The 25,649-nt window shown below is 36.2% G+C and overlaps 3 protein-coding genes across 4 annotated transcripts; 1 reads left to right on the forward strand and 2 right to left on the reverse strand.

Moving 5' to 3' along the window:
- On the reverse strand, positions 1-17,799 carry LOC106156341 (uncharacterized). The gene is made up of 27 exons (XM_087007009.1): positions 17,643-17,799; positions 17,252-17,451; positions 16,845-16,902; positions 16,448-16,624; positions 13,431-13,570; positions 9,963-10,191; positions 9,570-9,749; positions 9,055-9,297; positions 8,470-8,690; positions 7,632-7,866; positions 7,136-7,306; positions 6,677-6,847; positions 6,148-6,318; positions 5,635-5,897; positions 5,257-5,428; positions 4,949-5,071; positions 4,431-4,675; positions 3,890-4,190; positions 2,951-3,111; positions 2,648-2,795; positions 2,218-2,332; positions 1,947-2,024; positions 1,758-1,818; positions 1,256-1,511; positions 1,039-1,089; positions 637-862; positions 1-417 (listed from the first exon to the last, which is right to left on the reverse strand). Exons 1-27 carry the CDS (start codon positions 17,719-17,721, stop codon positions 375-377), a joined length of 4,518 nt encoding a protein of 1,505 aa, XP_086863135.1. The 5' UTR covers positions 17,722-17,799; the 3' UTR covers positions 1-374.
- A 524-nt stretch (positions 17,800-18,323) lies between these two features.
- LOC106161110 (cytosolic Fe-S cluster assembly factor NUBP2) lies at positions 18,324-21,886 on the reverse strand. Of its 2 annotated transcripts, none has more exons than XM_013537969.2 (8): positions 21,716-21,886; positions 21,286-21,413; positions 20,790-20,878; positions 20,404-20,513; positions 19,735-19,889; positions 19,358-19,468; positions 19,105-19,174; positions 18,324-18,890 (listed from the first exon to the last, which is right to left on the reverse strand). In XM_013537969.2, the coding sequence occupies exons 1-8, from the start codon at positions 21,729-21,731 to the stop codon at positions 18,745-18,747; spliced, it is 825 nt and encodes a 274-aa protein (XP_013393423.2). In that variant the 5' UTR covers positions 21,732-21,886; the 3' UTR covers positions 18,324-18,744. The 2 variants fall into 2 exon arrangements, with proteins under 2 accessions (XP_013393423.2, XP_013393424.2); XM_013537970.3 differs by lacking the exon at positions 21,716-21,886 and adding an exon at positions 21,665-21,684.
- On the forward strand, positions 21,815-25,575 carry LOC106161111 (uncharacterized). Its single transcript, XM_013537971.2, has 2 exons — positions 21,815-22,031; positions 23,738-25,575. The coding sequence occupies exons 1-2, from the start codon at positions 21,815-21,817 to the stop codon at positions 24,205-24,207; spliced, it is 687 nt and encodes a 228-aa protein (XP_013393425.1). The 3' UTR covers positions 24,208-25,575.
- The last annotated feature ends 74 nt before the right edge of the window (positions 25,576-25,649 follow it).

Below are 25,649 nucleotides of genomic sequence, written 5' to 3' on the forward strand. Positions count from 1 at the left end.
TCTTTTATTATGTTTTATTCACTACAATAAATTTAAAAATGGAACGTTCGAGAATGTTAACAAAGACCTTCATCTAATATTTAATCTGGTGTAAACATCGATAAGTCTAATGATTGCTGATCATATACCATATAATCATTCCACACACATGTCGAAGAAGAAATGGAGCGAATCATCCTTTTTTATCTTGGTTATGTCTTACTATCTTACAAATCGGTATCATTTGTTTGAAAAGGCATTCTTTAAAATATACACCATTACGTTTTAACTATAGCTGTTATTGTTTACGTATACAACTGTAAACAACGCTTCTCACTGGCGATTCTTTGTATTTTTCTTTTTTCATTTTAATGTGCTTTTCGTTTTCGGCTAGCCTAACTTTCTTTGGCTTTTGAAGGTGTAGACCTCACCGAATGGCTGAAATATAAATTAGCAAAAACAGCTTTGTATTTCAACGTAATTCTTATCAAAAGGATGTCATCTTAACATTACCATTAAAGTTCAACCAAAAAAAAGAAACTGGATTACGTACATTACGGGCACTTGAATTGTCAGTTCATAATGAATGATCATTTTCCCTCTTTTCAATTATTTGAAGAAAAAATCGGTGGTAAACAGTAGGAAACGGGACTTTACCTGCTGTGCTTTTCTACTGACAAATCGCCCGGCGTTTTCTTGGATGCCACACTTGCGACACTAGGAACACTAATAGTGCTACCCTTCTGAGTCATGCTACCGATAGTAGCTACACTATCTTTTAGGCTCACGACCGAGTTAGTTTGGCTCTTCAAGAGGTGCTCTGAAAACTCTCTCTCGGCTTCTTCGCGTAACTTTGATGCAACTGATGATGCTGATCCTAGGACTAATAATAATTATTATAATAAGTATATACAGTCTAAATCAGTCATAAAATGTGGTAAAATGGAATCCTGATAAGAGTAATTAATAAATTCCGTTTCATTCTCACATATGTAAGATGATAACATTCACCGGATACCTTTGTTGTGTCTAAAACTTACTGGAAAAACAACTACCTACCAGGGTCACAGAGTTCTGAAATCTCATCTTCTTTCTTCACGGTAGATTCAACTGAATCGAAATATTTATATACCATAAAGGCTCCATTGTACATTCGATTCCATGGTATTATTAGAACATGTCTCTACCCACTTTAAAGTTTTAAATTATAATTATCGTAAATCTGAAATACCATTCTAAAACAAAGCAACATGTTCAGCTAAAGGCCCGTACGTACCACTAGCTCTGCTTCTCGAGCTCAGACTGGCACCAGAGCGCTGATGAACAGACGCCAGAGACCGGTGAGAAGACATCTGTTTTATGCTGCTCCTAGAATCACCTTTTATGGATTTCTTGGAACCTTTTGACATCAGAGATTCCTTGGACGCACCAAGGCTATCGCTTGAGGGGCCCGTCAAATTGATCTTCACACTTTTCTTAGATCCAGGGACTGACCCAGTCACACTTTGCTTTGATCTGCTCTTAACTGAAGTCTGCAGATTGTGAAACGGATAATTTCAAAATGTTGTCAATGGATAGAAAGCAAAAATAATGATTTCAGTTATGACGTCTGGGAAAATGAAAACATAACAGCACAACATCTATGGTTGGACCCACAGCCGTTGTACAGACTGAAATTGGACTTTATCTGAGATGTGTAAAATGAATGTTGCTACAATATCTCAATGTGTGTTAAAATTACAAAAGGAGACCGGGCTGCACTGACAAACTAAACTTGCCTTAGATGATTTCGCCTTTTGATCTAATGTCTCCTCTTCTTCTGCTTTCGGTCCGTCTAACCTGAGTAACAAAAATATATAGTCATTTTCCATTAAAGTTTTCTCTAGAAAGTACATAATAATATTTAAAAATCATTAGAATTATTTCTAGTTAGGGTTGGCGATCACTGTTTTGACATGAAACACTACCTTTCATATTTAGCGTCTGATTTCTTTCTCTTGTTTGCTCTTTCTGCAAGTTTGCCATAAAAGTTGAATTTCCGGGTGCTGAAATAAAATGAAATGACAAAAAATATATAAACTTGGAATTCATTTCTCCGGCGGTACGCTCTACTCCATACCCGTAAAAAATGCACGATGTTATACACTATGTTTTACGCTAATTATGATATAAATGTATCAGTAAACGTAAAAAAAAGACTAGTCTTTAAATAATTAATACATGCTAATACAAACATACATTTGCCTCATGTATCCTAGTCGTTGCAGCATGAACAGCACCAAAGCAAGGACTGCTAACAATACACTAACCACTATTACAGAAATCTGGGGCAACTCCGCGGAGAAAGACATCACTGACAACGAGAGAAGACAAATAATCATAAAAATAAATTAATAAATTAATAAATTTAACTATCAATTATCATTATAATTTTCTTTTCACTAATGAAATGTATCTATTATAAAGAACAAATAATTTTTTTTACTTTTATCAACTCATTATATAGATGATTTTCAATTTTACCTTTTTTTCGTCATATTTAAAGATTTTGTACAAGGAAAATATTTTAGTTTTTATTATATTTACTCTAAACATTTAAAGGACCCATTACACAAACCAAAATGTTATTAACTTTTATAAATATTTAAGGAATCCTGCCTTCACCTACCCATTTCGTAGGGGTGATACGTGACTCCGAATGACCGTAAAATCGTGGCAGTGTTCCTGAAGGTGACCAAGCATGCGTAGATCCCCGTGTTGGCATCCGTGTGACTCGGGCGGAGCCGGAGAACACTCACATTACCAAAACCCGGCTCCTAAAAGGACAAAATTGTGATTCAACAAAGCGACAAAAGACATGAATAACAATCATGGTGAATTAGCTACAACAAACAAAAATCTTTTTTGAAATTTAGTGTGCGAAATAGTTTTATCGATATAATTAAAGTGCTTCGGAATTTCTTTACGTTACCTCCAGGAGAGTCATATGGTCATTCAGTACCAATTTTTGGTTGCCTCTCAACCACTCCACGTGCACATGTTCGTTCTTCTTGGCTTTTAACACCATCTCTGTGTAGTCGCATCGCAGGTCTATCACTGTCTCCTCATTCTCAAACAGCTCATTATAATGTACTGGTCATACAGTAAATAGGAAAGGAATTCATCAGGCCTACCCAACTACCAGACTCGGCACCTAAGGATCCTGAATTAACCGGTATATCGGACCACGCTACCCGTTTTCAAGGTGTGTGTCAGATCGCATTTCGGAGTATCATACCCCAGAACAAATTTTGTAGCACGACTGCAGGCTCATCCACGCTCAGCTGAACAACAATAAACTGTACTCTTACTTTAGAGTACTCTATTTTATTGTCTCTATGGGGATATATGGGGACTTAACGACATTCGGTTTGAATGTTTTAACCACTTTTGATAGGGCGTTTTTTGCATTGTATTAGAGTAATGTGGCAGTCTAAGGTTCATCTAGGTGGCTTTCAAATTTATGCACCCGGTTTTAAAATCATAGCGAATTACGACAATCGTTTACTATCCAATCAAGGTGACAGCCGAGCATGCCAGGGCTCATCCTGTCGGTGTTCTGGCTGATACTCCGAAATGCGATCTGACACACACCTTGAAAACGGGTAGTGTGGCCCGATATACCGGTTAATTCAGGATCCTTAGGTGCCGAGTCTTGTAGTCTGGTAGGCCTGTTCATGGTATTTGTGATACATGAATACACCGGTACAAACCCAAGAACGTTATTATAACGTTACCGTGATATATATACACCGTTATATAACCAAAAACGTTATGGTTACGTTATGGTAACGCTAAAAAGCGTTCTATTTTTTGCTGGGAACAATATAGGATCTAATCGCAGTTATAGAGATCTACAGTCATTCCTTACCTGCGACGCTAGCCCCTACGCCATTGAAGTGACCGTACCGTCCACGTAACAACCGCCTCTTCATCGAATAAACCCTGCCATTTAGGATGATCTGTTCGATGATTCCAACAAATCCGGAGTTCACTTTACCAGCAGTGGTAAAGACTGTCCAATCTGTGTTACTACCTCCACCAATGTAAACTTTACCTCTGATTGTGAATGGTTGTCCTTGGACGGTCAACTGGTTGGCTTCATTGCCGTTTATATGGAATTTCGCGGTGTTCCCTGCGATGTTAATGTCTACAAAATACCAGGAATTCACCTAAAAAACGAAACAAACGGTCCGCATTAACAAATAACACACGTTTGTAAAATGGCCACTGCAGGCACTGAATAATTACATTAATTTCTTGGGGATATATAATATTCTTAGGTTCGCCAAAGATTAACAATACATTGTATAAGTTAATTACATATTTACATATACATATATGCGAGAGATTTAATTATAAAAATGACATTTTTAGTGGTCGAAATTGTAACATTAATAACTCAATATTACCTTTAACTCTATCCCACTTTTTCGGCACGTCCGATCCACTTTGAGATTTATACAGAGCTCAAGTTTCCCCTTTCTTATCATCACAGAGGCATAAGAACCGCTGACCATTCCCGGCACGAAGGCAATCAGCCCGGTCAGGTTTACTGGCTTCATAACGAGGGACAACTGAAAATGGGTTCCATTTGGAGCAGACGACAGTGGCAAGTATGAGCTGCCGTTAAACGATGGGTAAACTGCTTCGACATCTAAAAGATACAAGTATCATCAAAATGATAATAACAAATTGGGGACAAAATGTTCTGCGATTGCATGAACAGATTTGTTATTTTGAGAATTAACTGAAACAACATACATTTTTTCAATAAATGATATGTAAATCCAAATATATATAACTGCATAACGGTGTCATTTATGAAAAGAAAAAAAATGAGTTTAGAACATCTGAGTTTGCATACAGAGATGCTACAAGGAAAGGCACGAAACAAACCCTGGGATGGCACTTATACCTGCACTCATACCTGCTTTAGTCTTTTTCACATTGGCTTTTTTATCCGGGTTGCCATACCCATGCCAATGCCGATCCCTAGACAGTGAAAATTTTTTGTAATTCACTCGGAGATCTGCAATCTTTCCCTCAAACCCTAAAAAGACAAAGATTTATTTAGAACGAAAGACATAAACAAGAACAAAAAAGTAATTTAAACTTTTCCAAAAATTAAATCCACGAATAACTCCGTTCTTTGAGTGAATTTAAAAAGTAGTTTTAACACGTTCAGTCAAGATCATCAGCATTAAAACCCTTATTGGTAATGATGAGTGTGTGTACCTTGTGTCTTTGACTGACTGTCCGGAGCGACTCCGCCCAGGGTTAAGGGAAGATCATAATCTATCATTTCTAGATCAACATTAAACTTCGCACTTATCTGTTCCCTGTCGTCCACCTCCATCATACCACGCTTGCCAATCAGTGAAATCAAGACGTTGTGCCAAACGCCAGTCTACAAACAGTCCACAGAAGACGCAAAAGTTATTATTTTTTCAATATGAGCTAATCTTATCTATTAGCTGATCTTTTAGATGATCTGATTCTTATCTACTGTAAGAAGTATTTAAAACGTTTTTGGCCAAGAGCAACGCGCTAAAATCCTAGTTTAATCGCAAGTTTTCATACAAGTTAAAACTATAAAATTGATCAGTCGCTCACCTTTAATTTTTCTTTGCTAAGCAGCTTCATTTTTTGTCCAACCATGTCAACCTTCAGACACAAGACGCCGTCTTTAAGCGAAAGTTCAAAGCTGTCCGCACACTTGTCCGACGTGCAGTTGGCACTATGCCCGTGAAGCAAGACGCCCTCTCCGGACGAGGGATTGAACCGAATGAAGCTGTAAAGGACATGACTGACGATATCGTTGGGAGGGTACTGCAGGAACCCTTCTCCCTTGAACACCAATGCCAATTCACCAGGGTCTAAAATAAACCACGACGGTATTAACTTAAAAGCAAAACCCACTGTTCTGTCTATTTTTATTTATTATTATTATTACATATCTTTTTGTATTTGATTGACTGGGTCTAAAAACAATTGAACATATTGATAAAACATCACAACGGGTTAAGTTGTATGACAAATTCAAAAGGCATAGAAAAACAGCAGTCTATACAAAATTTTCTATATAAAGTAATTAAAATCCGATTAGATATATTAAAATGTACCTACCGCCACATGGCCTTCTGAAGCAGTGAGAGAGATCGGCGCCTAACCCAATACATCTCTTCCCTGTCCCGACGGGTGCTGGGTCGGTACAAGTGCGGTCCCTTATACGAACTCCGATATCACACTTCCTAGAACACTTCGCCCAGCTGCTCCAGGCTGCCCACTGCCCTTTAACTGAAGTCCAAAATGTTTGACTCAAGAAAATCTCAGACATCTTATTTCAACAAAAACTTACTTGAGTGGCACCTTAAGTACTTGGAGGAAATATGTAGTACTCAAAACAGTTTCATTTGAATGCATAACTAAAATTTTATGAGAACACACTGATAAGAGCTTTAAAACAGCAAAGTCGAATATTTCTGACAAATAAAGCCTTTTTTAAATTGCATCAGATACTTTGGTTAAGTTTGAGCGATAAAAACAAATCTCGTTCTCATAAAGTTATATTTGAGGATAAATATGAATACACATTTGCATTACTTTTGTTTTTAATACAGTGAGAAGAAACAACGCCACAGAAGCTCTTACATACCTGGACAGGGTCTCGGGTGACAGGGGACAGTTTGCGTGGATGCCTCTACACAAACGTGACTTTTTTCACCAGAGTTTGTGGAGCATTTCCTCGAACGCGATTTCTTGCTAGGTCCGCACGTTTTAGAGCATTCTGTCCACTTGGACCATTTGGTCCACGTCGAGGAAATGTCTGGAAGGGAAATGAAAGTCGATTGAATAGAAGAACAGAATAGATCAAACTCCTGGCATTATGTTGTATTTTTGCACAGTGAGAGAAGATTGCGTTCTTATTTTCGCTGAAACGAGTCCAAAGACCCCCTAATAGATCCTTTTTTTACCAACTAAGTGCCTGATTGAGACAGGGATAAGTAGAGAATGGGGTTCAGAAAGACATATATATGTTGATCGCCATCAATCTGGCTTATATCAAATTAGTTGAGTACAGATATAAATTCGGTATCAAATGATATGAAATCACCTTTACTGCACTCGGGCATGGTACATTTCTTCCGTTGATGGTCGTCGCCAACACAGGTACCTCCTAGTAATGGCAGTGGAGAGTCGCACTTTCTGTATCTCGTACGATGCCCAGTACCGCATGTCACACTGCACGGATTCCACCCTAGCCATTCGCTCCAATCACCTTCAACTGAACACATATATGTATTTCAAGATTAAAACTTATATACAAGCAGTAGGTACAAGCAAAGTTTCAGACTGTGACAATTTATACGTGATATAGTTCAGCTGAGAAATCGGGAATAAGGCTGTCGTTGTGTCACTTAAAAAAGAAGGATTTAGAAAAAAATTGAAATTAGAAAAAAAACTCACATTTGATCAAGTTACAAAGTTTCTGTTGCCATTTTATTTCAACTTTTGCTGCTCCTGTTTTGGGATCAAAACCCAAATAAGTGAGTTCTAAACCACTGATTCTTATCACCTTTCAAATGATTGTTAATTCCCTGTAAGCATACCTGGGCACGCCATGGTGTTACAGAACTGGAAATCACGTATTTCTCCCTTGCACGGGAATTTTCTTTTCAGGCAGGATCTTGTCCTAGTGCGGGTGCCACCGTCACAGGACGCAGAACACTTCGTCCATTCTGACCATGCTGTGTGTGGCTCTTTTGAAGGCAGTGGCTTGTATTTGGAGGAGCCTTTAGCTAGTATGTCTGCTGACTTCGATATGTTCTTTATAACGGGAGATTCCTAATTTAAATCGGAAATTAAAAATATGTAAATAAAAATGGTTCGTAAAGGATTCGCAATGTGACACACTTGCATGAGCAATAACGAGGACACCTAATTGTTGAATAAATAACCCCCCTCCAAAATAGTAAATAAATAAATAGATAAAGTGATTAAAATAGATATTACACATATAAATAGCTCCCAGAAGCTTTGTCATTATTTCTCTGGGAGTACATGATCATACTGAATATTTAAGGTACACTCCATGCGTTTGAAAATTCCCCAAACGCTTATTTTTGCCATCCACAGCTTCTAATAAAACCTAACATACACCTTAAAAACGACATTTAACCCCATAACTGTACCTGATGTTGATATTTACATACGAACATATAGTAGGAAGATGATTGCTGGTTATAATGACAGGTCAGTCATTTTGAAGTAAGTCAAATTTTAAACTATCTTAATCTAATCTCAAATCTTAAACTAATCAACTAATCCAAGTGCAAAGAAATAAAGACAAATAATTCATGAGTACGGAAAATAGCTTATTTCCCGGGAAAATCCAATTTGGCGAGAAAATCCCATGGAGTTGCCCTGTAAGAAAAAAAAAACCTATACCTTTGTTGTTGGGACTTCTTTGATTGTGCTTTTTGTGTTCAGTGTAGTGGTTGTTTTATCTGGTGGATTTTCCTCTTCATCAGCAAGTGCGTTCACTTTTTCTTTTTCTTTTCCTTCGTTCAAGAAATAATCTTCGTTCTTGTTCTCTCCGTCACCACCACCATCATTTTCTTTTTCTTTATTGTTGTCCTCGTCACCATCGCCATCATCGTCTCTTTTAACTATAAAGATAATGCAACTCATTATTTAAACCCGCTATTATAATCCAGCGAATAACAACACTGAAGTAGTGAAATGTGAATATGTGAAATGTCAAATCGTATATCTATAAAAGGAAAAATAACATTCACTTACTATACCAACTGCTCAAAACGCTAATATGACTTTAGTTAAAGTCACTGCATAATAAGTAGTACACAATGGCTTTTTAAAAACCTAAACAAGTTTTTCTCTAGGCCACAAGGTACCGGTTTTTATGTGCAGTCGGCATGTTATACCGAAACCATAGAAATGTGGGCTTTGGGTTGTCTTTCTACTCGGTACAATGTAGATAGGCTTATCATATGACAATCTGACATTACTCACCTCTCGGTTTCTTTTCCTTTCCAAGAATCCTGAAAATACTTTCCTCGTCATCACTGACTTTCCCTCCCGTATCCGTACAGGGCAATTTGCATTTCTTCATCTTCACTTCGTCTCCAACGCACCACTCGCTACTAAGCTCATCAATGACGGTAGCGTTGCATATACGAAGACGACCCTTGCGTCCAGTGCCGCATTTTGCTGAACACGCCGTCCACGCCGACCATTGGCCCCATCTTCCTTTCACTTTAATATACACATTTTTTAAAAATCTTTTTACATGAATCTCACTCTATTCCCCCGCCCCTTTTTTTTGCTTTGGACATCTTAACAGGTTCACTATTTGCACTTTATTCTGTTACATCGTTTCTGCTTCCCTGTTTTTGACGGTAGGGATCACATTTGTAACTATTCGTCCTTCAATCAAATCAAATCAAAACACAGAATTTCCCGTTTGTAGTTTAACAAAATACGCAAATGATATCTAATTGTGTTCTGAAAACAGTATAAATTTTCACCTGGGCATAATCCGCCATAACATGGTTTAAAATGCAACAACTCTTGCACGGGCTTCCCGTTCACTGTACATATTCCACCTCCATAGCATTCCCGCTTGGACACCCTTAAACCATAACTGCCGCATGAGATTGAACACTCTGAGAAAGCGGACCAGTCGCTTAACTTACTGACGAGTATACCTAAAAGTGGAAGACGTATTATAACATTTGTATGCCACTGAAGTTTTCCTAAGGGGGATGTCCCATTTAAAATTATACCACTGATCTTAATGATGTTAATTCTCTCTCTCTCTTTCTCTCTCTCTCTCTCTCTCTCTCTCTCTCTCTCTCTCTCTCACACACACATACACACACGTGTGCGAGAGAGTATATATCACTTTGGTGTATTACTACCTTCCTTTGGGCAATCGTCTCCTACACAATCTGTCTCTTGAAAGCTGCGCCCAGTACAATATGCGCCACCATTAGTTGGCTTAGGTTCATCGCACGATCTGGTCCTCTGCCTTAGGCCTGGGCCACACTTGGTGGTACAACCACTCCAGGCGCTCCACTTACTCCACTTGCCGTCCACGGCGCACGCACGTTTATATTTATAGCAAATCAGTGCAGACCAGTATTCATCCTAGGATAAATGAAACTAGAGGATCAGAGAGGCGATACCGCCTCCGGATATTGTACCACCAGCTGGAGTAAGCACATTCGTATGGACCCCCCCCCCCAAAAAAAAAAGGGACACCACCACCAGTCTTGTGCTTGACAAGCTCTATAAAATGCAATCAACAAGAATTCTCAAAATATGCAAAAAAAAAAAAAAAAAAATAAATAAATAAATAAAATAAATAAATAAATAAATAAAAAAAAATAATAATAACTAAAAATGGTACAATCAAAGTTCAGGGGCCGGTTTCACAAAGCAGTAGTTAGTTAGCGATCGGTAGTTAGCCTATCGCTAGTTATGAGTGCCGTTTCACGAAGCAATCGCTAGTTCTCTCGCTCGTTATTGTCTCGTTGTTACCTTGGATATTTAATTACTGGTCAGACCAGTCGCTAACTCTAGAGTTTCATCGTGCGCTTGCGTAATGAGTGAAATAAAAAGGTTGCTTAGTTACCGTTGTCTGTCGTTTGTCTTTGTATCCAATATGGCGGCTACCTTTCTTGCTAACCGTACCGCCAGACGGCAACGTAGACTACGACGTTTTCATGAAAGGCAGAATCTATTAGCATATACACACGATGATGCAATTTACGAGAGGTTGCGCCTAGCTGTGACAAAAAGAGCGGCAAAAAGGTGGTGGAGATCCTTTACGACGACCTCAAAGCAGACGTTCTTATGCATTTCCAGCCACCAAAAATTGGAGAGTTAGTGCTTTCGTGACACTTTTACGCAAGAGTTCCACTTCCGGCAGACGGTTTCGAGACTACGGTGAGTAACGAGAGAACTAGCGAAAGAAGTTTACGACTGAACTTAGCGATAAGTTAACTACTGCTTCGTGAAACACCCCTCGAAAATCGCTAAGTTGGCTCGATAGCGAGGTAGTTCAGTAGTTAGTTGTTCTAACTAACTACTGCTTTGTGAAACCGGCCCCAGTTCATCGTAAAAAGTAGGTCAAAGGTCAATTTTACGGTCACAGTAAATTGCCAGTATATGACTTCCTATTCAAGTTCAATAGTAATTATGGACCTATCTCTGCCAGTTTTGGAGATAAAAGGAAACGAAAATTGCAAAGTTCAATTCATGATGAAAAGTAGGTCAAAGGTCAATTTCAAGGTCACACTTAGATTGCCAGTATATGACTTCCTATTCAACTTCAATAGTAACTATGTATCTTTGCCAGTTTTGGAGATAAAAGGGAACGAAAATTTGCAAAGTTCAGTTTATGGTGAAAAGTAGGTCAAAGGTCAATTTCAAGGTCACACTTAGATTGCCAGTATATGACTTCCTATTCAACTTCAATAGTAACTATGTATCTTTGCCAGTTTTGGAGATAAAAGGGAACGAAAATTTGCAAAGTTCAGTTTATGGTGAAAAGTAGGTCAAAGGTCAATTTTAAGGTCACAGTAAATTGCCTCTAATGACTTTCTATTCAAATTCAATAGTAACTATGGGCGTATCTTTGCCAGTTTTGAAATATAAGCATTAAAAAGTTGCAAAGTTCAGTTTATGGTGTAAAATAGGTCAGAGGTCAATTTCAAGGTCAGAGTAAGATTACCAGTATATGACTTCCTATTCAACTTCAATAGTAACTATGGACCTATCTTTGCCAGTTTTGGAGATAAAAGGAACCAAAATTTGCAAAGTTCAATTCATGATGAAAAGTAGGTCAAAGGTCAATTACAAGGCCACAATTAAATTGCCAGTATGTGACTTCCTATTCAAGTTCAATAGTAACTATGGACCTATCTCTGCCAGTTTTGGAGATAAAAGGGAACAAAAATTTGCAAAGTTCAATTCGTGATGAAAAGTAGGTCAAAGGTCAATTACAAGGCCACAATTAAATTGCCAGTATGTGACTTCCTATTCAAGTTCAATAGTAACTATGGACCTATCTCTGCCAGTTTTGGAGATAAAAGGGAACAAAAATTTGCAAAGTTCAGTTCATGGTGAAAAGTAGGTCAAAGGTCAATTACAAGGCCACAATTAAATTGCCAGTATGTGACTTCCTATTCAACTTTAATAGTAACTATGGACCTATCTTTGCCAGTTTTGGAGATATAAGGGACTAAATGTTATAAATTTGGAGTTACAATAATGTGCCATAAATTTCGTACAGAAAAAATTAATCAAAATAAAGAAAAGGTCATTTTGGTTGAAATTCTTGAAATGGGAGGTGCTCTGTAGTTCCAGATGTTCAAATTTCATGAAATAATGTCATTTTTGACCAGAAGTTGTCTGCCTCGCCAAGCCTTATGTTTTATTTTCCCGGGGTTCAAAATTTATTATCCATTACCATACTCCACATTTTGCTTTCACCACCACTATGTACTTTTTGATACAGCATAACTCGAATTCTGTATGGAATACAAAAAAACGGGGACCACCTCCAGTTGGGCTTTACATGCTCTACAAAATGCAAAAAAGAATGGGTCTCTAGCATTAACGGTTCCCAAATTAGAGACAATTTTCAGTTTCGGTATCTTATGGCCGCTACTCCCGTGTAAATGCACCGAATGACCCCAAATCGAGATGAAAGATGACCCGAAGGGTGACACTTTCCAATAATATTATTGGTTAAGTCTGTGTAGTTTCTGAATATCAGCGCAAATAATTTTTTTTCGTAAAAAAATTCGTTTTTTTTTTTAATTTTGGCCCGTTTGACCTTGGGCATATTTGAAATCTCCACATATTCCTTTCGGTCAGCCGTCTGTAGAAATTTTTCCCATAATTCCTTCCGAAGGGTGGATAATGAGCATTTAATTTTGCCATTTTTGGACAAGGTTACATTGCAATGAGCGCCACACCCAGACCCCAGCACCGACGAAGCCCACATTTTACGTGGAACGAGTTGAGATTATACGTGACCTAAATCCAAGAGATGGGTGTGCAGGCCCTTGTAGGCTAGGAGGAGAAGCGGTAACGGTGACATGGTTACGGAGCCGGCGGAGCCAGCGGAACGGACCGGACGGGACTAAAACCATGTGTACCGCCAGCGCCTACGCTGGTGGTACAATTATATCTAGTTGCTTTGTTTCGAAAAATGTTTTTAACATTGTTTAAAACATGCTTTTCAATTAGGTTTGCTTACGCAATCTATAAATGGACGTACATGTAGATATATTTTCTTGTCCGGTTTTTAATTTTCAAAAAAAAAAAAAAAAAAAAAAAAATTAAGAAGTTTGTTATTTTATTTTTTAACCTCTTACCAAGTATTTCTTTCCTACAGCCGCTCTGACAGTGGCATAGGTACAGCCATTATCGACACAAGACTCTTCCAGCCACGGGTGCCTTTTGTGCATTTTCTGCAAAACGCGCCAGGCACGGAGCACTACGTATCTTTCTTTGCCTATCACAAACGAAAAATTTCACTTGAAAAACAGGTACTAAGGCCCACCAATTGAATATAAAATGTAACTGTCTATTGGGAATTAAAAACAAGGCAGCAAAGCTGTCAAATGTACAGACAACAAACAGGAAATAACTATGCACAAAATAGGCTACTGTCAATTCTGATGCAAAAGTACATTATGTTAAACTGCAAATTCAGCATCAAATTTTAATTATGCTCAACAGGTAATACCAATGTAAGTAAAATGTGTAACAAGTTCACACTTTGAAAATGTATAACTTCCAGAAAAAGAAGCCAATTAGACTGCTTTTCCAACTCAGGCTGCATTTTAGTCCTGTATTTCTTTTTTGAAAGTTTGGCAATCATAAGCAACATGGTTTTCCCATAATGGTCATCATGGCAGCAGCACCCAAAATTGTGTTTTCTTCTATTCTGATGCCATATTACATAATTATTAACAGCATAATGACCGTTAATTTTTAATAATACAATATACGTATCATGGATTTTCAGAAAATGTGACTAGCATGGGTCTTCAAGCCCGTGGAACGTCAAAGTCACACCTTGAAAATATGTGAAAAAAAAAAAAAAAAAACGTTTAACTGGCAGTAAGAATTACCAAACAGACTGCATTGCCTACTGAAGCTGTATTTTAGTCCCATGTTTCTTTCCTGTAAGTTTGAGAACAGTAAGTGACTTTTTTTTTTTAATGTTCATCAAGGGAGCAGTGCCCAAAATAGTTTTTTTTTCAAATTTTGATGCAATATTACATAATGTTTAACAGCATAATGACCATCAATTTTAATAATAAAATATTAGTATTATGGATATTCAGAAAATGTGACTAGCAAAGGTCTTCAGGCCCATGGAACTTCAAAGTCACAACTTGAAAATGCCAAAATGGAAACAAGACAGCAATGTTCGGAAATTTTTTTCCCAGTTTTAACAATTTCTAACATAAAACAAAATTAACAGTTTACTACCGTTTTTATATGATCAACTAAGAAAATTGATGAGATGGGAAAAATATTAATAGAGCAGCGTTAAATGTCCAATTTCTTCCATTCTGAGATTCTGAACATAGTGAATGATTGAATCTGACTAACTGCAATGATATGAGTTTATTTCCATTTTTGAAACTTTATTACACAATACACGATAACAAGTTTACCATCATTTTTACATAATCAAGTAATGATGTTGTAAAGATGCAGGAAATGCCAAACAAACACTTTTACGTATCTTATTAACTAAAAATTGAAAGAGTTAACATGCCTAAGAATTTAATCTGAGGAAATGTGAAAAAATAGCATAACTTCCTCAATAATGGCCTGATCATGCTGATTTTCGAACTTGACCTGCATTTTATGAATATTCATCAGCTCTGTAAATATACAGCCAAAAAGTAAAACTGCCTTCCACTAATCGTGTTTACAATGAAAGTGCACGGCGCCGGCGCCAGCGACAGTGATGGCGACGACAGATGCAGGTGATGGCAATATGTACAGACACATCTGTACTTATTTACTGTACTGTTTGAGAACAGTAAGTGACATGGTTTGTCTTAAATGGTCATCATGGGAGCAGAGCCCAAAATAGATTTTTTCAGATTTTGATGCGATATTACATAATGTTTAACAGCATAATGACCATCAATTTTTAATAATAAAATATTAGAATCATGGATATTCAGAAAATGTAACTAGCAAAGGTCTTCAGGCCCATGGAACTTCAAAGTCACAACTTGAAAATGCCAAAATGTAAACAAAGACAGCACTGTTCTGAAATGGTTTTTTTTTTTCATTTTTAACAATTTTTTTAACATAAAACAAAATAAACAGTTTACTGCCATTTTTATACGATCAACTAAGAAAATTGATCAGATGGGAAAAATATCAATACAACAGTGTTAAATGTCCAATTTCCTCCATTTTGAGATTCTGAACATAGTGAATGATTGAATCTGACAAACTGCAATGATATGAGTTTATTTCCATTTTTGACACTTTATTACACAATACACGATGACAAGTTAACCATCATTTTTACATAATCAACTAACAATGTTGTAAAGATGCAGGAAATGTCAAACAAACACTTTTACGTATCTTATTACTTAAATAATAAGGCTATTAACATGCCTAAGAATTAAATCTGAGAAAATGTGAAAAAACAGCATAACTTCTAAAATAATGCCCCGATTATGCTGATTTTCGAACTTGACCTGCGTTTTATGAATATTCATCAGCTCTGTAAATATAAAGCCAAAAAGTAAAACTGCCTTCCACTTCCACTATCTGTTTTTCTTATATTGTGTTTACAGTGTTGCATATATGCTGAACAATGAAAAAACCGCATAACTACTAAAATAGTGGCCCGATCATGCTTATTTTCGAACTTGACCTGCGTTTTAGTAAGATTGATTACTCCTGTGAGTTTCATGACAACAGGCCTAACGGTTTTCCTTAAAATGTGTTTACAAGGTTGCATATATGCTGAAAAGTGAAAAAACAGCATAACTTCTACAATAATGGCCCGATCATGCTGATTTTCGAACTTGACCTGCCTTTTATGAATATTCATCAGCTCTGTAAATATAAAGCCAAAAAGTAAAACTGCCTTCCACTTATCGTGTTTACAAGGAAAGTGCACGGCGACGGCATCGGCATCGGCATCGGCGACGACAGACGCAGGTGATGGCAATATGTACAGACACATCTGTGTCTGTACATAATGAAGATATTTGGTAATTAGAAATTAAAAAAGGAATGCATCAAGGACCAAATTGGTCAGCGAATAAATTTTTTAAAAAGTTTACCAGGGTGTAGACTATTGAGAATTTATGTTCTTTGCAAGCATACGTGATCAACCAACCTTTGTTAAGCCTGCAGTTGCCAATGCATCTTTTTTTCTCGAATGATCGACCGTGACAAAATAACCCCCCGTTCTGCGGTGAAGGATCGGCACAGGAGCGGTTCCTGCTCCTTTTTCCGGGACCACAATTGTTGCTGCATCTGTTCCAGCGGGACCACACTGCCCAACCGCCGTCAACTATGAATACAATAAATATAAAGCTGTACATTTGTTCTGTATAAATACTTGGTCTGATTCTTTTGATAATTTTTTGTAGATATCAATAACAACTAGAATTTTTTTACCGTAACGCACCGAAAAACTGTTCTATCACGATTTATCCTAAACAATTTACAGCAAGACCTATCTTGCTTTAGGAAGTAACTGATATCAATTTACATCGAAATTCAACACCAACCTGGACAAGACTTTGGGGACTTTTTAAAGGTACACTGGTATATATTCCAAAAACGAAGCTAAAAAAGCAAAAGGAAACAAGAAACAGATTAATGAACATATTGTATAGTGCACCTTTTCTGACATAACAGCAGCAAGAATGATAGTACCTACGACATTATGTACAAAAATGTGAATTGCGATGTGTTTGGGTTTAACTTTCATTCTGTACCCCTGTGGGACTTGGAAGTAAAACCTAAATTATTTAGAAATATTTAGTCACATATTTAATATGTGATTAAATATTTTTTAAAAGCGATCGATTATATCTCATTTGGTTTCTACCTATGGTTAGTAGAGGTTGTAGAACATCTACAAAACGAATTTTTAATTTATCTTGGCTTTACATCAAACATTCCAGTACCGTACCTTAACAATGTCTTCGACATTGTCTCTCTTCCAATGTAAAGTGGCGTTTTTACCGATAAGTATATCTGGTTTGCACATTTTCTTTTTATCAAGGCACAGTTTTCTAAACTTCACTCTGTCTGCCGGCTTCAAACTTAATAGAGCAGAGGCCATATGACCCAGCTTTTTTCGAGAATTCTTCGACTTTTGCTTGGTAGAAGCTACGACAGAATGATACACTGTCTATTATTGACGATTTACAAATATGCCTACTTTAGTCTTGTTATAAAAATAGAATTTCAAAGATGTATATAAGTAATCAAAAACTTACATAGTTAAAAATAAGTTTAGTACAAAAACATTTTACTGTATAACTGTAAACAGCTAGCATCTTTACAGAAAGACGACTTACGTAGTTTGGCTCCTGAGGAAAGACACACGAAAATGGTCCCCCATATCAAGAGGAAAAGAAAGCGATGTTTTAGGTCCATTGTACCATAGCTACTGCTTTAAAAATCTGTAGAAATTAAGCAAATAGGACAAAATTAAATTAAAATAAAATTAAAACTACAAAACAAACTTTCGTTTAGTCTTTTCAGATACGCCTAGAAGCAGAATTTTGAATCTGTTGGTTACGTCGTCCATATTGAATACATAAAAATGGCGGTTCAAAAAAAAAAGCTACGTCACATCAAGCACTAACGACGCTACGTCAGCTGCTATCACGCACTTTGACGTCAACGTCGTCATCTTCTCCCGCGACTTCTGCAAGTATTTTGTTGTATCTGTAAGCTACTGATGCTGAATCACCTGTTAAAAAATCGACAAAACCGTCGATTTTTGTAGGGTTATTCAGGCTACACATTTAATACATGAATTTATTTTGTCAAAATAGTATCTGGTACCGTATTTGTTCTGAAAGAAGCGCCATCTGAAAATATCCTATCAGAGAATATATAGGCCTAGAGACCGTATATAGAGTCTATGTCGATGACGCGGGCATTAGTGAGTCATTAGCGATTTCTTTTAAACAGACCGGCGACATAGTACGATAGCATCCACGACATATTGAACCTGGGGAATTCCAGTCCGATTCCTTGTACAAGCTGCTTTTATTATACTGATTCTGTTTAGAATTCAGTACGTTTTGCTTGGGTATCCAGTAAAGAAAGAATGCATTATATAATCGCCTTAAACAAACCAGTATAAATATAAATAGGCTACTAATGTTCATCTTGTACAAAATCCTTTATGTACCTTTGACATTAAAATTCATGATCTTCGTCTATTCTCAAAGGTGAATTAAAAAGATGCTTTCCAACACCATGGGTTCCAGAATTGACTGGAAAACCGCCTCTACAGTACGGATCGAGTCTCTACAATTCATCAAAGCATGCAGGAAAGAGCGTGGTAGGTACATAGAGGAAGCCACCATATCAAAGCTCTGAAATTTGGGGTGCTTTGAACTGGAGACAGCCACGCAGAATGCCATTCCAAAAGTCAAAAACGTTTCATTATGAATGTTTGTCATTAGTCTGTGTCAGTATCATTTCTGCAATGCCCATGACAGCCTGCCGCGTTCCTGAGGTTTGAAAAGAGTTCATAAAATTTTCTCCTTCTTCCAGTGACTTGGTTAACTGTGGATCCAGTGGTATACTGCCTGAAAGTGAAAAAAATGTGATATGTCAATCAAATGAAAAGGTCTTTTTTTTTCCGGGCAATTTTGACTATGCTCATGAAATCTGCCCAAAACCAGTTGTGGCCCATAAAAATTCACCATAGGTAATATAACTTTTGTGAAAAACAGTTTTGCCTGTGTTTAATTAAAAAATTCACAATCAAAAGAAAAAGAAAAGAACCTTCTAGTAACCTACCTAAATATGGAACATTGCACTGTTGAGCCAACTGCTCCCCTCCACCCTTAGAAAATAAGTTGGAGCAAGCCTGGAAAAAAGAAAACAATAAAAATCAAAGCCTTCAAAATGTCATAATCCATGATTTGAATAAATGTTATGTGAACTAATAAATAATCTGTGTTCACAGATGAACACATTTTTCCTCAATCAACCGAAAGGAATTTAACAAGTGTCATTCTATGGAGTAAATGATATACATGCATGTACATACTGTGCAATGAGGGCAGACAAATCCACTCATGTTTTCTACAACTCCTAATATCCTGATCCCTGTCTTTCTACAGAATGTAATTTCTCTCCTCACATCAGCAACTGCTACTGCCTGGAAAATGGGATGAAAATATCCTGAATGAAAATAACTTAGATTAAAGCAAGAAGGTTATCACAAGCAGAGTTTTAGAAAAAAATGAAACTATTCATATTGCAATTTGAGACAAACATGTTCAATATATAATTAAATATATATTATGTGACATATTCTAAGTACAAATGCCAGGCAATCACACATTAACATTTGACAACAGTGGTGATTATGTACAGCAACAAATGTTCAGTCAAAAAAATGCGTGTAAACACACACACACACACCTGTGGTGTAGTGACTAACACAGCTCCATCAGGTTTATATTTCTTCAGGTTCTCTACAGTACTGATATGTTCATCTGATGTCCCTGGTGGAGTGTCTATCAGGAGGTAGTCTAACTCCTGCCAGTACACATCTGACAGAAACTGCTTGATCATTGCTAGGGGGAAATAAAATACCTATAGTTAAACATAATGAGAAGTGTAGAAAATTCCCCACACCTACTAGTAGTGATATTTATTGCTAGTTTCTTTCACAAATGACTTGAAGATAATCTATTATCTATTGGTACAAGATATTTCTTTCATGAAATCTAACATTCATGTAAAGTCAGGGATTGAAAGTGATGATGTTCTTCAAAAAGAGGCAAGTGTAGTCAAATCATCATAAATTTAGTTTAGCAGGCAACTTTGTGCCAGAATTTCACATTTATTTGTACCCTACTTGTGGCAAATACCAGTTTGTTGTGTTCTCATTTATTGAATTTGAATTGTCATCATAATTCTTATCTTATGTGACAAGCTGACTTCTGAATAGGTCTTCAGTTACAAAGTCACTAAGGAAACCAATCTGTTTATACATGCGTTTACACACAACCCTTCGAGACAGAAGGTGAGAATAAATAATAAAAAGAACACCCTCTCTTCTTGATATCCTGGCATGTAATTACTCACCATTTTTCTTAGGACCTCTCCACACCACAGCATCATCTCTACTGGATAACAGAAACCCTATGGACATCACAGCCAACTGCTGAGCCTGGTCTGCATACACAGGGACCCATCTAGATATAAAACCACATATTACTTCTTGATATCAGTGTTTCTTTGTTTATATATCTATTTAATTTTATTTATTAATTATCTTTATTGTGAATGTGCGATCTTTTCTTACTATTCTCAACAATATATAAAAAGACATAAAATAGTTAATTATCATATTTAGATCCCACATCACTTACAGCACTTATATCATGACCATTTCCCCACTGTATTCTTTCACTGTGATATACCCAAAACAACGTACCTATCAAAAACATATATTATATATATTATCTTACCCTTGGGAGCACTGATGTACATCTTTGCTTTCAACATTTAACATCTTTGGAATGCTGGGTCCACAAAGATCTACATCTAATATCCCCACCTAAAAATATTATTGAATTTTTTATATTTTCTATAATACTTATATTATTCATGGAGATAAATAAAGATTTGTTTGTTGGATAATGCCACTGGCAGATCCAGAGTTTAAATACATTGGTATAGGAGAAGAAATATTGGCCATCCCTCACATTACTTTCATTTAATCAGTCAGCGTGATCCACAGCTATATGTAACAGAATTAAATATGATACAACACACACAAAAAAATTAAGATAATACACAGCATTAAAAGCAGAAAGGAGGAGGAAGGGAAAAGGGCAAATGCACCCTGCATCAACCACCTGCCTTGTTGTTATTGGGTACTGTGTATATATATATATATATATATATATATATATATATATATATATAAAGATCAAATGTGTAGTCATATCATTGTTTCAGTACCTTTTTCCCTGCACTATTGAGGGCTAGTGCTAGTTGTGTTGTAACTGTACTTTTTCCTACCCCTCCTTTCCCGGACAGTATAAGAATAACATGTTTAACTCCACCTAGGTTATCACTCTCTTCGGTGTCTGAAATAAAAGAAAGAAATCAACTGCTTACGATGGCAAAAAATATAATGCCACATCGTATGTTGATCATTATATTGTTGTACTTGAAAATAATACCCCCCCCCCCCCCAACCAAACCACCACCACCAGGAATGACTGGCATAATTCATTTACATCCAATTTTCTCCACATATCCTTTAACATAAGCAAGACACACAAACTAAAGCCAGACAGCTAGGTGAATTATCATAGCACATTATCCCAGATCTGACCGATGAATAAAAAACTTCTATCAGCTTGATAAATGAACACATGTAACTTACCGTCCATTCTTGACATATATCTTCGATCACGTGACTTCCGCAATATCGGCAAACACAACAACAGTGACAAGTTCCAGTGCGGTAAAACGTTTGCTCAGCATGCTTTTGGACAATATCTGGCTGCCTATCATCCCGTCTTTGTTGACGATTATTGCAGTTGTTTTAGGGGCCATATATTTGTACAAAAAAAGCGGCAGTGCATCGAGTAACCAACAGAAAACGGCAAAACCTGAAGACAAACCAAGATGTGAAGAACCAATCACTGCCAGTGAAGCCACTGACACTGCTACTGCTGGTGGAAAGTACAAAGAACAAGGTGAGAAAACGGCTGATATGCATCTCTTTGGCTTACTGTTGACTAAATAAATGAATAACGAAACAAAAGAAGATAGAAAGTATCACTAATTTTAGTGTATCGAAAACATTTTAGGCGAGTTTATTTATTTTTATTTATTTATTAATACATGTAGCAGTTAATAGTATTTATGATAAGATATTCCACAAATATTGAGGAACCGTAAAAAGTAAGTCGTTTTTTCGACTTTGTAAGCGTGAAGAAGAAGCATATCTTTCCATCGTCATTAATCATGTGCTTTTTTTTAAATAAAGATACACCAGATAATAGCTAGCTATATATATATATATAGATAGATAGATAGATAGATAGATAGATAGATTATATCAAGTATGAAACCCAAAATGTCATAAAAAATATGAAAATAAACAAATATAAACAAAAAGGAAGACAGATGACATGTTTCAAATCTCTGAATTCAGATAGAAAAAAGTCATAATGGGTATGCATTCCATATTTTAAAAAATGTGATCATTCCCTTTCTAATAGCCTATTCTAGTGTCCAAAGACTATAATCCTTTTCACAAAATGAAACAGGAGAATATGGCCCTTTTAAGAAATCTTTTATCAAAAAAGGCACAGGTTATAGCAACATTGTATTTATGTTATACTATATTTGAAATTATACTCAGTATTTTGTCATTTAGTTGGCTTTAAAGACATTAATTAGACATGTCTACTTCCTTAATATGTACGTTTTGTGGATAATTGGGTTTAGATGTATTGATAGCTATATATGTATAGCAAAGGATGTGCAAAAGGGTTGATAATAAGCTTGACAGCATGATCAGTTTCATGTCATTATTTCTCATAAATTCATTGTAAACTATGATAAGTTATCTAGAGAATACTGGTGGTGAAACAATAGAATAGACTTCATTCATAGAAAATGCTGGATGTTTGTAAATCTCATACTAGTAACTTATAGGTACAACTTCCTGAAGACAAAGAAATAGTGTCTGATTAGTGGAAATATACTGCATGCACAGATTAGCCTTGTTGGAAAAGGAGGATACACTATTGGCTATGCCAGAGAATATTGATATTGATTTTCATCCTAGTTGTGATCATTATTAATGATATTCCTGGAAAGGGTATATAAATATTTAACCATATTCTCATTTTTGTATTATACTTCAGTTGCTTTGATGTATTATAAAAAAGGAGTACTAATATTGCTATGTGTTGTCTAGGTTAAAGAAAAAAGGCAATTTCCAATGTTATTTGTCTATAGGTTATTGGATGGTCGATGCTATGCTTTGTATTTTACAACATCCATCAGGCTGACACCCCTTTAATTGGAGAATAAATCTCTCATGTGAAATATATATGTAAGGAATCTGAAAAAATTATCATTTATACCGAAAAGATTCAATAAAAACACCAATGATGTCCATGGAATATTGATGACTTATTGGCATGTTTTCAAAGTCCAACTTGAAAGTCTGCCTGCTATTTCAGGTGAAAAGACTGTGTGCTATTGCAGATAAGTTTTTTTTTAGCCCAATAAAAACATTTTAACTGCACCTTGAATTTATTAACGGCATGAAAATTGATATTTCAGTAAAAATAAAAATATTAGTTTAGATTAGCCTCAAATGATTGATTTCTAAAGTTTGTAGCCATTTCAATGACAAAAAAAAACTAACCTTCTTCAAATGTTTCAGATACAGGTCATCTTACAGCTGAGGATGAGGAAGAAAATGAAGGTAGTAACATAGAGGAGGCAGATGAGGACTCCAGTGGTGGTAAAGCAGCTCCTTACATGTGCCCCTTTATGGCCATAATGGCTGAACAGAAAGCCAAAGAGAAAAACGAAGGAAAAGCCACAACAGCTGATACACCTCACCAAGAAAGCCCCCACCCAAAGGGATTGTCAGATGTTCCTTGGGCCAGACAGGATGTTTATGATCCCCTGGAATACCATGCTCACACTCAGGCAGAATTTAAAAAAGTACGTTCACGCGTTGCCAGTCGGCTGATTGCTAAGGAACTCAGTGAGGAACAACTTGAAGAGGAGAAAGAAGTCCAGGAAGTGCAGATGTCGCAGATTTTTAAACTTCTGCGAGAACATGAGGAGAAATTTGGTGTGCATTCTCTTGATGAGATGCAGCAACAAATGAAACTTTACATGTAAATGGTGTCATTTTTAAACAAGTTTTATTTGGTCATCAAGTTGCAATCTCAGAATCAGTTCAGTTTATTCCTGTTCAATACTCTTTATTTGCACTATTTAAGTAATTATAGTAATTACATATTTAAGTAATTATACAATAATTAAAAAATATTCCTTGTGTACTTTTATTACAGTATGACAATCTTTAATTCGTCCTTGTAGTTTTTCCCTGCTGTTTAGTCTGTGGTGATAATTTTTTCTTTTAATTAAGTGAAGGGATATGTTTACAGTATCTCATTTGAAATGCTATCAGTTTGTTGTATTTACACTGTTAAATTTTATGTGTTGTGTGCACAGACCGTGTATATTTTGCCAGTATCCAGAGTTTCAGAATTGGGTGGTCCATTTGATAAACCTTTTGTTAAAAGGGCTCTTAACTCTTTTTCATCCTGTATACAGCTTGCTTATGTAGTCAAAGTCGACTGCCAAGGTTCATTTGATTATTTCATTCCACATTTTAGGTAGTTCATTCCAGATATTCTAGACTTACCTGGAGCAATAATGTATTTGCTATGGATGAAATTTTCTTAAATTGTAAATAATGTGACACTCAATATTCTTATTTTGGAAGTTTCAAGTGGAACTGTTTATTATTGAAAACATACAATTATCTGTCTGTTCAACAGCTATAACAATATTTTCTTGAGCTTTTTGATCACAGTTTATAGGTCCCTTATTACTGAATGAACATATCTAACTGGCCAGACAGTTCAAACCTGTGCCGGACGCAATTGCCTTTATAAATGGAAGTGAATGGAACACAATGGATATTTGAAACTTGGGGTGTTGTGGATATATAATTCAGATATATTTTGTCGTGTAATCTTACGTTGCTAGTAAACATGTTTTAAATGTAAGTGTTGAAGGTGCTAATTTAGTTGTATCATGTATCTCAATGCTTGATTTTCATCTCCTCAATGTTGAAGGTCCTAAATGGTTTAGCATTAAACTATATTGACAAAGAACACTTGACAATGCTTTGTCCAAATGCAATTTTAAAGCAAGTCCCAACCTTTCCATGAAAAAGAGATCAGCAGTTTCTCTGTATTGAATACACTTTGACTATACATGATATCAACCACAGCTGTATTCCATTTTTTTTTTTTACTTTTGGCCCTGTGCTCTGAATCTTTTCTTCCACTCATACAATTGACTTGGTAATAACATAACATAACATAACATAACATAACATAATTTTATTTCACGTCAGTTTTCCAACAAGCACAACACTAGCCATAGCAGGCTAATATCACCGACAGAATGAAATAAATTAATGTGAAGTACTATAATAGTGATATAAAATTTAAATAAATAAATAATTTATTTTTATATGCAGTTGTTTTACCTGAGAAAAAATTAAAAGTATTTAAGTGTTTAACACTATTTATTGTATAAAAGTGAGA

The sequence above is a fragment of the Lingula anatina genome, chromosome 2 (assembly GCF_051362555.1).
Source record: "Lingula anatina isolate TDL-2025a chromosome 2, LinAna3.0, whole genome shotgun sequence".
In the NCBI taxonomy this organism is placed as follows: domain Eukaryota; kingdom Metazoa; phylum Brachiopoda; class Lingulata; order Lingulida; family Lingulidae; genus Lingula; species Lingula anatina.